The 14,830-nt window shown below is 39.5% G+C and overlaps 1 protein-coding gene across 5 annotated transcripts in view; it reads right to left on the reverse strand.

The window, feature by feature from the left end:
* RASGRF2 (Ras protein specific guanine nucleotide releasing factor 2) overlaps nucleotides 1–14,830 on the reverse strand; it is a 235,114-nt gene that overhangs the window by 102,795 nt on the left and 117,489 nt on the right. For all 5 annotated transcript variants that reach the window (XM_081826629.1, XM_081826628.1, XM_081826627.1 and 2 more), the window contains exons 13-15: nucleotides 11,981–12,063; nucleotides 6,771–7,019; nucleotides 5,741–6,129 (exon numbers count right to left, since the gene is read on the reverse strand). In XM_081826629.1, coding sequence (XP_081682755.1) covers nucleotides 5,741–6,129; nucleotides 6,771–7,019; nucleotides 11,981–12,063 — 721 coding nt within the window. The remainder of the gene's footprint in view (nucleotides 1–5,740; nucleotides 6,130–6,770; nucleotides 7,020–11,980; nucleotides 12,064–14,830) is intronic.

The raw sequence follows: 14,830 nt of genomic DNA on the forward strand, positions 1-14,830 counted from the left end.
AAAAAAAAAAAATAAAGAGTTAATACCTATTCTTCTCAAACTGTTCCAAAAAATAGAAATGGAAGGAAAACTGCCAAACTCATTCTATAAGGCCAGCATTACCTTGATTCCAAAATCAGACGAAGACCCCACTAAAAAGGAGAATTACAGGTCAATAACCATGATGAACATGGATGCAAAAATTCTCAACAAGAGACTAGCAAATTGAATCCAACAGTACATTAAAAGAATTATTCACTTTGATCAAGCGGGATTTATTCCTGGACTACAGGGGTGGTTCAATATTCACAAATCAATCAAAGTGATACACCACATTAGTAAAAGAAAGGATAAGAACCATATGATCCTCTCAACTGACACAGAAAAAAAAAGCATTTGACAAAATACAGCATCCATTCTTGATAAAAGCCCTCAACAAAGTAGGGATAGATGGAACATACCTTAACATCATACAGGCCATATATGAAAGACCCTCATCCTCAACGGGAAAAAACCGAGAGCTTTTTCCTCTACAGTCAGGAACACAACAGGGATGTCCACTCTCACCATTACTATTTAACATAGTAGTGGAAGTCTTAGCCTTGGCAATCAGACAACAAAAAGAAATAAAAGGCATCCAAATAGGCAAGGAAAATGTCAAACTTTCACTATTTGCAGACAACATGATACTCTATGTAGAAAACCTGAAATACTCCACCACAGAATTGCTAGAACTGATACATGAATTTAGCAAAGTTGCAGGATATAAAATCAATGTACAGGGGCACCTAGGTGGCTCAGTTGGTTAAGAGTGCAACTCTTGATTTAGGCTCAGGTCGTGATCTCAAGGTAGTGGAATTGAGCCCAGGGTCAGGAAATGTGCTCACTGTGGAGTCTGCTTAGGATTCTCTCTTTCTCTCTGTCTCTCTGCCCCCTCCCTGCTGGCACTCTCTAAATAAATAAATAAAATCTTTAAAAAATATATTCTCTTCCTTTCTCTCTGCCCCTCCCTCTCCCATCACACATTCTTACTCTTACTCAAAAAAATAACTAATTGATTAAAAATAAAGAAAGAAAAGAAAATCAATGTACAGAAATCTGTTTCATTCTATACACCAATAATGAAGCAACAGAAAAAAAAATCAAGGAATCAATCCCATTTACAATTATACCAAAAACTGTAAGATGCCTAGAATAAACCTAACCAAACAGGTAGAAGATCTATGCTCTGGAAACTATAGAACACTTATGAAAGAAATTGAAGAGGACACAAAGAAATGGAAAAACATTCGGTGCTCATGTATTAGAAGAATAAACATTGTTAAAATGTCTATACTACCCAAAGCAATCTACACATTTAATGCAATCCCTGTCAAAATACCACCAGCATTTTTCACAGAGCTAGAACACACAATCCTAAAATTTGTCTGGAACCACAAAAGACCCCAAATGGACAAAGCAACCCTGAAAAAGAAAAGCAAAGCTGGAGGAATCATGATTCCAGACTCCAATCTATATTACAAAGCTGTAGTCATCAAAGCTATATGGTACTGGTACAAAAACAGACATCTGGATCAATGGAACAGAATAGAGAACCCAGAAAGGGACCCACAACTCTATGGTCAACAAAGCTTCAACAAAGCAAGAAAGAATATCCAATGGAAAAAAGTCTCTTCAACAAATGACGGGAAAACTGGATAGCAACATGCAGAAGAATGAAACTGGACCATTTTGTTACACCATACACAAAAATAAATTCAAAATGCATAAAAGACCTAAATGTGAGACCAGAAACCATCAAAATCCTAGTGGAGAATACAGGCAGCAACCTCTTTGACCTCAGCCGTAGCAACTTCTTACTAGACATGTCACCAGAGGAAAACAAAAGCAAAAATGAACTATTGGGACTTCATCAAGATAAAAAGCTTCTGCGCAGCAAAGGAAATAATCAACAAAACTAAAAGGTAGCCTACAGAATGGGAAAAGATGTTTGCAAATGACATATCTGATAAAGGGTTAGTATCCAAAATCTATACAGAACTTATCAAACTCAACACCCAAAAACCAAATAATCCAGTTAAGAAATGGGCAGAAGACATGAATAGACATTTCTCCAAAGAAGACATCCAGAGGGCTAACAGACCCATGAAAAGATGCTCAACATCACTCATCATCAGGGAAATACAAATCAAATCCATGATAAGATACCACCTCACATCTGTCAGCATGGTTAAATTCAACAACACAGGAAACAACAGATGTTGGTGAGGATGTGGAGAAAGGGGAACCCTCTTGCACTGTTGGTGGGAATGCAAACTGGTGTAGCCACTCTGGAAGACAGTATGGAGTTTCCTCAAAAAGTTAAAAATAGAACCACCCTATGATCCAGCAATTACACTACTAGATATTTACCCACAGGATACAAAAAAACAGATTTGAAGGGGTACATGCACCCCGATGTTTATAGCAGCATTATCAACAATAGCCAAGCTAATATGAAAGAGCCCAAATGTCTATCAACTGATGAACTGATGAATGGATGAAGAAGAGATGGTGTGTGTGTGTGCACACGTGCACGCATGTGTAATGGAATATTAGTCAGTCATCAAAAAGAATGAAATCTTGCCATTTGCAACAATGTGGGTGGAGTTAGATGTACTATGCTAAGCGAAATAAGTCAGAGAAAGACAAATACCATATGATTTCACTCATATGTGGAATTTAAGAAACAAAACAGATGAACATATGGGAAGGGGGGGAAGAGAGAGGGAAACAAACCATAAGAGACTCTTAATGATAGAGAACAAAGTGAGGGTTGATGGAGAGAGGTGGGTGGGGGAGGGGCTAGATGGGTGATGGGCATTCAGGAGGGCACCTGTTAGGCTGTATGCAAGTGATGAACCACTGAATTCCATTCCTGAAACCAATATTGAACTGTATGTTAACTACCTAAAATTTAAATAAAATTTTGAAAAAACAATAAGAAAGAATGATGTAAAGAAGTGGCCAGGAGCAAAGAAGTGGCATGGAAGGACTGGGGGGCAATTGGTGAGCGATAAGGGGGTGCCCATTAATGGATGTGAATAAGAAACAAAGAGGGTAGAGGAGCTGCCATCTCTGGAGGAGAGGTTGGCCCTAGTGTGCTTCATCAAGTGCCATGGGTCCCACTTGACACAATCCTGGAACTTCTCCATCACCAGAGTGAGAACAGCTCTGCATTTAACAATGACCTGAAACAGCAAAATGACATTTCTAATTTATGAACCATGTGGATAAACTAACTCTTGAAAATCTAACTGCAAATCATTTGTTTGGGGGAAATCCAGTGAAAATCGGGGCATTAAGCCTTCTACTATTTTTCTAATGTGGCAGAGAACCTAATTTTTTTTTAAAGATTATTTATTTATTTATTTGAGAGAGAGAGAGTTCGCACGAGCTCAGGGTATGTGGGGGGCGCAGAGGGAGAAGAGAGGGAGAGAAGCAGACTGTCACACAGGGCTTGATCTCATAACCCGGAGACCACGACCTGGGCTGAGAAGCCTAGAGTCGGACGCTCAACCAACTGACCACCCAGATGCCCCTGAGAACCTAATATTTTTACCACACCATTATTCATAGGTTTTCTCCACCTTTGGCCGCCAGTCATAAATGCTCAATGCTGCCACATGACAAGCTCTCCAGCTGCCATGAGCTGAGAACACAGTGATTGCAACTCTGTCCAACATCTGCACTGACCAGTCCCTAGGAGCCTTTGTCAGTGTCCTTCATTTGGAGCTTAATCCAGTTCTTTCTCATCTATCTTGGTCTCCCTGAGTCTAACTTGAATAGGGGAAAAAACTACTGATTCCTACCAGTAACCGCATCTCCATCCTAGATAGTAGGACAAACACTGGACCATTGCTACACGCTCTGGGCTTGGGCGTTGAAGACCAGAACTAGGGAACTTGGTGAGCAATGTCACAATCTATAACAAGTTAAGAGGAAGAATTAGCCACGATGGGCAATGGGCATCTTGACTGAGGACCTCTAGAACCACGACATGAATTCAGACTAAACTCAAAGCCATGACATGCTTACTCCTAAAGCTCTCCTAACTCAAAATAACACAAGAATCCAGACTTACCCCCAGACTTCTATTTGCTGCAATCCAATTAAAGGAAGGAACAGACCTTCCCAGATTCTGGGAAGTTCCTATACTTCCCAGGGCACACTGCCCCAGGGGGCAGGTCTGTGATAAGCTTCCCTAAGTCAATTCCCAGGCACTGGTGCTGGATGGAACCCCAAATGTACTTATCAGTTTGCGTGCTGCCTCATTATTCCTGAGAAGAATCCATCATGATTCTACTAAACCTTGTTGTTCTAATGACTTTTTAATTATCTTCCTCCTTCCCTCCTCCTTAGTTGCTAACTTGTCAATTTAAAGAATTTCTTGTTTAAAAGGGTGCTACTTTTGATGATGACAACCATCCAGTTAAAATTCCATTAAGTACTTCACTCAGGAGGCTTATTTTTAAATTATCTGAGCTAGGGAATATATAGAAGTTTCAAGCAGGTAGAGAAGCAAGGGTCTATGCTTCCATCTGAGTGATCCTTCTTGAAATTTGGGACACTTTGATTAAATACCCAATTTTTTTTTATGTCATCAGTAAATCAGTTATCATACAAAAAAAAATCTATTTGTTAATTTGGCTATGAAACCTTTTTTATTTTCACCACAGAAAACACTAAAGCAACAAAAGTCACCTCCTCTAACCCCTACATTGTACTGAACTGCAAAAGGTAAGGTGACAGAACACAGGATCCTTGGTTAGTTAACTGAATGTTTTGCTTGACTCATTCATTTAACAAAAATTAACTACCTGCCAGGCACTGGCCAAGGCACTGAGAGTACACAGATGAACAAGATAGACAATGTTGCTGATCTTATGGAACTTACATGTCTAGGCAGGAGGAAGAACAAGTGCAAATGCCCTGAGGCAGAAATGGTTGAGCTGTTTCTGAGACACAAAAAGGAAATCCCTGTGGATGAGGGAGCCTGATGGGAACAGGGGTTGGAGAGAGAGACAAGATCCAAGTCTCATAGTATCTGAAGGCCTTGTGAGGGAAAACAGATTTTAATCTAAGTGCCACAGAAAGTCATTAGAGAATTTAATCAGGAAAATATATCTAATTCACCTTTTTAAAAAAAAAACCATTTTGGCTGTCATGGACAATGAACACTGTCTCGAATTTTATTTTTCTCACTCTGTCTCTGTTGTAGTATGAAGCACTGCCTTGGTAACTAAACTTAAGAAGCCATCTTAATGCTTCCGGGCTGGGTCATCCTCAGCAGAGGAGACTGGAAGCAGTACTGGTGTTCAAGGCAGACACTGAAGGAGAAGGCTCTGAGGCCCAAGTTCCCAGAAAAGGGTGCCCACCTCCTACCTCTACACAAAGTATCATGTTAGGCTCATTACCAACCAGCCTTAACCAAATTCCATGAAGAACCTTCCAGTAGTACCGTTCAGATAACGCTGTCTTTCCATACACAGCTGACTACAATCAGCCTTTTACTGTAGAAGACCCCAGGACAGCTAACTTTGCCCTCCTTCCCACACAGGCTAGAGTGACCTACAGGCTTTGCCTCTTCTAACTAGCCATTGTATTCATTCTACTTTCTACACAGGAGTAGGAAAGCTATAAAGAAAGGGATCTAGGGCTCCAGAAGGAATGGTGGGGAAGCAGGTGGCCAGCAAACACGGGCTGTGGAGCTGGATAATACCTCTTTGAATACTTCGTTTTAGCTTGTTACACAGATCCACGCGGGGGTTATCTACAGGCTCCTCTATAGATCCCGGGCTTTGTTCTGGAGAAGGAAGGCCTCTGCTAAGATCCAACGGTATTTTGCCAGGGTGCGGTGGTGGGGATGCAGCAGGGCTGTGGGTGGTGGTAGGACTGCTGGATGCTGAGCAGGTAGTCAGGTCCAACGCTCCTATCCTTGAGTTCAACGGAGAAGTCAAGGACAGCTTTCTGGCCCTCACTGGGGAGGACGTCCTGGACACAGCCAGCGGTGGTGGGGAAGAGAATTTGCGACACAAGCGTGGGGATTTGCCATCCACCAAATGTTCACCTCTATTGTTCTGGCTGGTGGCAAAAAACAACTCTAATGACCTAAAAATAAGAACAGAAGCCATTGACAGAAGATAGTTAAGTAAAGAGGATTCCCTTGATATCATTCAGAACATGCTCCCTACATTAAAAGGCCACAATATCATCACACTTCTGTTGCTGGATTTCCTTCATTTAAATGTTACCTATATGCCACATACTTACTGAAGGAACACAGACACATTTTAGGCCTTGTCTACTCCCTTGCTTACTCAACTGTGGCCCAAAGACCAGTAGCACTGGTATCTCCAGGGAGCTTGTCAGAAATGCAGAACTCAGGCTCCACTCCAGACATGCTAAATCACAGTCTGCAATTTAACAAGACCCCTGAGTGATTCTTAATGCATGTTAAAGTTTGAAAAGACCAACTGTTTAAAAAAAAAAAAAGGAAAGCCTAAAACAATACAGTTAGCTTCCAAATAATCATGGAGCAAGCAAAGATGACTTGGGGACTCTAGGCTTCTCAGCTTCTTCCATGGAGAACTATCTGTGACCTCTACCCACCCCCTTCTACAGGCAGGGCATGTAAGTTCCCAGGTGAGCCAGTCCTGTAGGAGCAGCGCTGCAGAGCGCATCTGCTCATCTGCATGGAGACCCAGGGACCGGGGGAGCCAACTTCCACGACAGGCAAGTCCAGAGCCTACCTGACAGGGATGGAGGTAAAAGGCCTCTTGTATATGTCGGAAAGTTTGGCCAGCACCACGGCTGCCGTAGTGAAAATACGATAGGTGTGCAGAAAGGTGTTGAGGAAATCGATACTGAGAAACCGCAAGTCTGTCAGCCGCTCCAGGAGGCGCTCCACGCTGGCGTAGCGGATCTGGGGCACTTTGCAGGAGTTCAGTGTTTTACTGAAGCAAATGTCGGTGTCATCTTTATGAAGACGGGCATCAGACCTACCCACAAAGCAGGAACATAAGAACAAAACCGGGACATGGCTTCCTCTCAGCCACTGAGTATTTCAGTATTCCAAAACACAAACTTGTATGTGGGCTTCCCATTGTATTTGATAAAAGATGTTGATATGACTTATTACATGCAAGAAGGCAGGGCTATAAAAACATCAACTATGTCCTTATAATTTAGGAAGATCAGAATTAATTGCAGAGAAGGTAAGAATAATTCATTTCGTTCTGTGGATTCCTTCTGTAGAGGAATAAAAATAATTTTCTACCTTTCTGAGTTCTTGGCTGAGACTCTTGTAATAAAAGACAGATTAGCAAGAGAAAAACAAACAGAAGTTTATTAACATGCATACCTCATGTACAAATGGGAGATACCCAGGGAAAAATAAGCAACTCCCAGAGGTGGCTTAGAATTCAGGCTTAAATACCACCTTAATAAGGAAAAGGGGGGGGGGGCAGGAGGGGTAGGCCTCTTAGGGGAGAGTAAATGATTTTAGGAAAGATGAATGGGCCCCTAGGAGACTAGATGGGATATAGGATAGTTTGGGACAGTTCGTCTAGGTGTGGGGCTGACTTCTAGTATCCTCTCTTATAATAAAAGTTGGTTGATGAAATTCTCAGGGAGGGGATTTATGACAACTGAGTGCCTTTTGGAGGATCTGTCTTCAGGCAAATAAGAGGAATTCAGAGAAAGTTTCTCCCTGCATTTGCTGTTTTTCAAGTGCCTACAGCTCAATCAATATGCCCAAGTGGCATGTTTTGGGGTGGCACATTCTGCTATCCTTCACTTCTCTCTCTAGTTCAATCACGTTTTATTAGGGAAATGAAACCAAATGCCCTATTTAGGAGGGGCATTGCTTATGTCTTTAAATCAGCATATCAGAAGTGTGCTTAATAACTAATGGGTAGTGGGGGAGAGGGAGACACAGATATCACTGCTATATGTATGGTAATTTTTTCCAAACTTCTAATTTTGTGCATTTGTGTTCCCCCCCTTTTTTTTCTTAACTAAACTGACCGACAGGCTATGTTATTAGGTATTTTTCCCTTTAGAACTGGCTCTTTGATCAATTCTACTGTTTTTCTATATTTTAATGTATTCGTGTCTGTTCTTATCTTACTTTCTTCCCACACTTTCTTACAGTTTGTCATTCTTTTTCTAACTTCTTGAACTGAATGCTTAATTCACTCCATTCTTCCTGCCTCATTAGTGCAGTTAAGTCTATCCATTTTATGAGTAGTACAGTTTAATCCATAAATTGTGTGAAATGTTATGTCTTCATTATTTTGCAATATTTTGTAGTGTTAAAAATATCTTCATTTAAAAAAAAAGTAATGGATGAGATTCTCCATGAACAGTATCCACCATTGCCCCCTGCAGTGTTCTGTTTTTTCTCATTCTGTAAAACCTCCCATGTAGCTGCTCCTTTACCCTACTGGATTCCCTGGGTGCCTGAGCAGCCTGTCCAGGTGGATGAGCATGCTAGCAGGAAGGTTCACACAGCAGCCCTTACAATCTGTGGCTGTGCTTAGAGCCCTCAGTCAGTGGTGCACATTTGTTTGAAAGGGCAAAAGAGGTCAGCAGAGAGGCAAAGCTTGTAAGAGGGGATGCCTGGAAGCAGGGGCTGAATCCAAGTAGGGCTCAAAGAAATGCACACCTTTGTTAGGACTGCCCAGAGCTTTCGCACTGCCTTCTGAGACCCCTTATTCCCCTCCACTGCAGTATCTCAGAACAAGCCATCAGTGAAGTCCTGGATTTCACCAGGACTTGAGGAATGGACATGCTGCAGGGCCCGGAACGTTCAGTAAGGCAATTGCTTACTTAGAATCAGCTCACTTGTTGTGAGTGCCCTAAATTAGCCCCTTCAGCACTTCAAGGGATTTTAAATTGTATATTTATTTTCCTTCAAATAAAAAGGAATCAATAACTTTCTTAGCTTGCTCTTGGAAACTTCCCACCCCAACATATGCTTGGTGAGGCAAGAGTACTTCATTTACAGGTTCAAAGGAGCATTTTAAATGAGCAGCTTACCCCTCCTCAGAAACTAAGGGTGGCCCGTTTGTTTTAGCCACTTCATTGATCTCGAAAATACACAAGCACATCTTTTGAGATTCTTGAAAATGGCGTGGGGCTCTTTTTTCCACTCACTATGTGACCCTTAATCAACTTTACTCTTATGGTTCTTAATTTTCTCATTAGGAGAAAGACCTTAGAACTTTCATGAATCAGTAAGCCTGTCCAGAAGATGGCTGATAGAGGTAATCACTTTCTCCCCCACCATTTTCCCATTAAAAATCTCTATTTTCTAAGAAAGGTGAGGTCAACTATTATTAAAAGGAAGCAAGCCTTACCCTACCCTACCCTAAAATGGAAGCATCACTTAAAGAGGTATTTTCACCTAATAAGTATCATAATTTTGCATTCTAATAATAGTTCTGAGCTTTGCAGCTTTTGATTTTAATTACTTTACTCCAAACACTGGAAGAAATGGGGTACCTGGCTGGCTCAGTTGGTAGAGCATGCAACTCAACAGGGTTGTGAATTCTAGCCCCACACTGGGCATAGAGCTTACTTAAAAAACAACGACAACACTGGAAGAAAAAAATATGTTGTGGCAACATTAAATTAAAATAAAACCGACCAATTATACCTCTGTCCTTCAAAATTATGATATTTTCCTTTTAAGAAAAGAAAATAAATTAAATATGATAAAATTATTTAATTTTCTTTTATTACACTGAACGCAGTGTTTATTTCCTAAGGGGCTCTCAAGTGAGATATAATGCATTACTTAAACCTCCTGTGACAATAACAACTCCTTTTTGGTGAACTTAAAAAAGCAATCTTGAGATATGAAACCCAAATCACCTATTATAATTAAGTTTTAAAGGGAAGTGAGTACCTGCAAAGTGATGCCATGTCAGTAACAAGACACAATTAGGATAATTTTTCTTTTAACTATCAAAAAAATGTTGTCTTTTTTTATTTCATGGTATGTGACCAAGGAGAGGCACAGGGAGGCACTAATACAGAATTTAGGGTAGAACAGAGCCACAGGGGGAACTATCAGAAGGAAAAGAGACTGTAAAATTATCCTCTTTCCTCTGACTGAGGAAAACCAGGCTCAGTAAGTCTGGGAAAAGTGGAATGAAGAAATATATGAGACTTTACTCTACCTTGGGATTACGTCTAGAATAGGATAGATGGGCATCAAAACATGCGTGACTCTAACAGAAAATCTTTACAGGTTTCTGTCCTAGCAGGAGAGCAGTTCCTACTCATTCAAACATCACTCTGTATACCCATAAGAGGAAGTCCTGGTCTGTGTGTGAGGGAGTTACACTACGAGGTTGGATATGGACACTTGTCAAATAGACATCATAGGAGACAGAAGATGCCTTTGGGCACCAGCCATAACCAGTCAGACACAAAACTAAAATTTGTGTCTGTATTCATTTTTAAAGTCAACAGAATATATGTATAGCATATGTAAAGTAGCTCTAGGGTTTAGGAGCTTATAACTTGGCTGCAATGTCCAATTTACATATTCTCATTCTAAAGCAGTTGGGACTTTCATGGCTGTCTAGCCTTCAAGAAACTACTTTTAAAAATGAAAAAAAGTTACATATGCTATTTTGTGAAATATTAAAATAAGAATCTTATGGTAGAAAATTAAAATAACTCTAACCAAATGATGTGAATTTAAAAATTAAGTCACAATTTGGACCTTTTGATTGAATACTGCATACCTGGTCTTAATCTTAGCATCATACATTTTTAACTAATGTGGTTCAAAAAAACTATACTAAATCAAAAACCAAAAAACTGAATGTTAAAGGAATCTTCACCCTAGAGCCTTAAAATGATTCTACCTAAAATGTTTTTAAATTTGACCAGTAATTTAAAATACTATCATTCTTTCAAGTTTATATTTTTCTGTAGTAATTATGGCAGAGTATAACATACTCTGTCTTCATCTGATACAATAATAAGTTCTAAAAGTTGTACTGTTGGGATGGTGCTAAGTACACTAATTTCCTATCAGAAGAGGAAAATTAATGTTATTTATTGTCTTAGCACAAACAGCTTAGATCTAAAAACAATCCACATTAAAAATGCATAGAAGATAAATATTTTCTTGGTTTCATGTAACTTTTTTTAAAGATGTAACAGGACTGCTCTCAAAAATACATTTTATTCTTAGAATTTGAACTGCAAATAAGCAAAAAAAAAAAAAAAAAAAAATGAGAACAGGGAACAATTTGGTCAGCTTCAAAATACTCCTGAAACAATTTCAGAATTTATAATAAAAAAGTATGTAGAGACAAAAGCATTAATACAGAGAGCAATGGCACACAGTTAATGATATAACTTCTCATTTTAAACTACCATTTCCCTATTGACCACCTTAAATTATAGGATATGTTTTGTTAACAAAACAGAGAGACAGCATGATGACAGACTTGGGCAAATCCACATATGGGCAGTAGTAGACAGTACCCTGGGAAGGCCAATTGATTCATGTCAAGTGTCTTCACAATCTAAATATATCTCTACAACCAAATCTGAGTAATACGATTCAGACCCACTGGGAAGATGCCAAAAGAATGTGCCATACTTTGACCCAGCCTCTGACCTTGGATACATCTGGCTGTCACAACTTTTCATATTGAACTTGAAAAATCTCAATAGGCTTTTGTCCTGAATAAAAGCATATGTAACAGTATGAAAAACATTTTTTTATGCTATGAATCAATAAACATGAATCTGAAAAACCATTTTGATAGTCTTATTATTTATAATAGCATACCATGAATTATTGCATTACTGTCAAGAAACATATTCACAAAAATGAAGCAGAATCCTACTGAAGCAATATTTTATGCAGGGCTTTATGTTCTCTACCAATTCGACTTGATTAAAATGTAAGGGAAAGGATTATTACACTTACTTAATCATATGTGGCACAGTAACCTTGGAATTCTCTTCAAATACTATAGTCATTAAACCATTACACCGTATATTGTCCACACACTGCGAAATTAAAAAACAAACAATTTCAACCCACATGAAAACCTAGGCAGATCATATAGTCTCAGAATCGTTTATAGCCACAAAAACAAGTTGAGTTTCTCATTTTGTCTCTGTGCACACACACACAGCAGCACGTAAACATTATACATTGAAGAACGGATTCAATACCCAGATACCCAAACTGTGCACCTGGCAAACACCTGAGGATAGATATAAGAGCTGTATTCTCCTAGAACGTACTGCCTAAGGACTCTGGCCCCAATGTCACATCATCACAATTCTCTGCCAGGAGCTGCACCAGGTGAGAGGTTTATACCTTCTGACAGTAACTGCCTCTGCTATATTCATTCTCTGCCTGAGGGTGGTCTGGGGCAGGCTGAGTAGAAATGATGGCTTTCGCGGATGGAATTCATCTTCTGTCTCACTAGTAAGCTCTATGCCTGCTTCTAAGGTGGTTTTTTTTCCCCACACTTTACTAGCTTCTCTAGCAGTTTCTATTGGCACCATGTTGATTTGATGAGGATGCATTGTGTAATTTCTCCTGTTTCTGGAATGCATGAAGCCCTGTTCATCTTTTTCTCTTTTCTTTTCAGGAGAAAAATTCAAGAACTTCTGCTAATTTCCACTGCCTTATTTACTTATGCCTTATCAATTTAAAAATTCCCTTTGCAATTAGAGAAAAGTTAGAGAAGGATTTATTTTGAATTACACATCTTCTTTTTGAACAAAACAGAAAATGAAAAAAGATTTAAGCAATTTTTAAAATCAGAACTTATTTCTAGTTACTAGGATACCATGTAGTGATTTATAACTGTAATTAAATGGTGTGAAGAGGTTGATTGGTGGAGGGTGAGGGGCACGGGGAAGAGTGTTGTATGGGGACAGGACTTAGACACAGACAGGGAGAGAAGAGACGGGATAAGTGATCCTTTACCCCAGTGGCCTTCTTTTCATTCTCAGTGTTTTCTAAAGCACAATGAGTATGCTGCTTGAGTTACCAATGCAGGAAGTGAGAGGACAGAGATGGTGTTTAGTGGAAAAATGAACAATGTTCCTTCAGTTTCCTTTAACATTTTAAGCAAATGGCAGAGTTACAAAAACAACAGCTTTAGGATGATTTAGGATTATAGTTTCTATGTTTAGATTTTCTATTTGATTCTTTGACACATCAACCTGGTCCTTTTTACATAATAATCTTTTCTTTTTCCTTCCTTCCCTCCTTCCCTCCATCTATCTTCCTATCTGCCTTCCTTCCTTCCTCCCTCCCTCACTTCCTTCCCTTCATCTATCTTCCTTCCTTCTTTCCTCCCTCCTTCTCTTCCTTCCAGCCATTTTCTTTCCTTTCTTCCTTCCTTCCTTCCTTCCTTTCTCTTTCTGGCTTTAAAATATTTTAAACATTCTTATTTTACAGTCTTTTCCAAGCTGTCGCCCTATTATCTGAAATTCCAGCAATATTAATTCTGCTATTCACTGTGTCTTCTGACTCTCTCATGATAGATAAGTTACTTAGAAGATTTGTAATTTTTTATTTTGAGCACACTGTCATGAGGCCTGAATTTTAAAGTGTTGCTAATGGAGTGACTTTTGTGTTTGCTTCTACCAAGCAGTCTTGGGATTTCAACAGTTCCCAAAACTGCTTTTACGTTAATTCCTCAGTTTGGATTTTTCACACCATGTGAATATTATGCCTTTAAATTTCAAACCCATAGTCCAGAAACACATTCATTTCTTCTAAAGGAAATTTTTAAAAAATCAGAAACCAAGACAAAAACAAACTTCCTTATTTTTGGGGGGGGCTAATGGGAAGTTTTTTTAGTTCTTATCTCACAGAGGGGATACCCTTCCAATATCCAGGATTTAAACAGGGAGCTTAATTGGTTTAAGGGGCCCACGGCTACCTCAGTCCCTTTAGTTAAAACCCCTCAGGCTTGGGACCCATACTCAATCGAAAATCATTCCTAGGTCTCTAGGTCTTCAGCTTAGAAGCTTTCTGCTCTAACTTTAAGTTTCTTCGGTATTTCTGACAACTAGAGATTTCTGTAAAATATCACCAATCTGTAAATGTCACCAGTGTATTTTAAAAATTTTTATTATATTGATTTTATATGTTAAACATTTCTGCTTTTGTAACTAGAGGGGATCTAAATCAGCTCAGTCCTCTACACTGTCAAAATTGGAACTTGGGGCGCCTGGGTGGCTCAGTTGGTTAAGTGACTGCCTTCGGCTCAGGTCATGATCCTGGAGTCCCGGGATCGAGTCCCGCATCGGGCTCCCTGCTCGGCGGGGAGCCTGCTTCTCCCTCTCCCCCTCCCCGTGCTGGTGTTCCCTCTCTCGCTGTGTCTCTCTGTCAAATAAATAAATAAAATCTTTAAAAAAAAAAATTGGAACTTGAGATAAATATTTTAGGTCCAAAAGAGATTTGTGTGACTACTTTTGACCATCTCATTATCCAATGTCATATCTCATTCATAAATCTCTCTGATTTACTATATGAAGCATTAAAATTATTTTCAACAAAAAAAATTTTTCACTTACATTCAAGTTTCAGGAAATCAAAACATACATGCAATCTGAGCCATAGCTCAAAGGCCATGTAATAAAAATCCTCATTTCCTAGAGGCTCCACAGACAGGCTGCAGTGACAACATGGGTTTACAAACAGAACTCCTGGGGGCTCTGGGTCCACTAGCTCCACTTCAACAAGAGTATTCTGTTTTTTTCTCACTTCCATTTGGGATTTTGAATGATGCTGCCCTGGAGAAAGGGT

This window comes from Leptonychotes weddellii, chromosome 7, assembly GCF_054177405.1.
Source record: "Leptonychotes weddellii isolate Sample4059 chromosome 7, ASM5417740v2, whole genome shotgun sequence".
Lineage (NCBI taxonomy): Eukaryota > Metazoa > Chordata > Mammalia > Carnivora > Phocidae > Leptonychotes > Leptonychotes weddellii.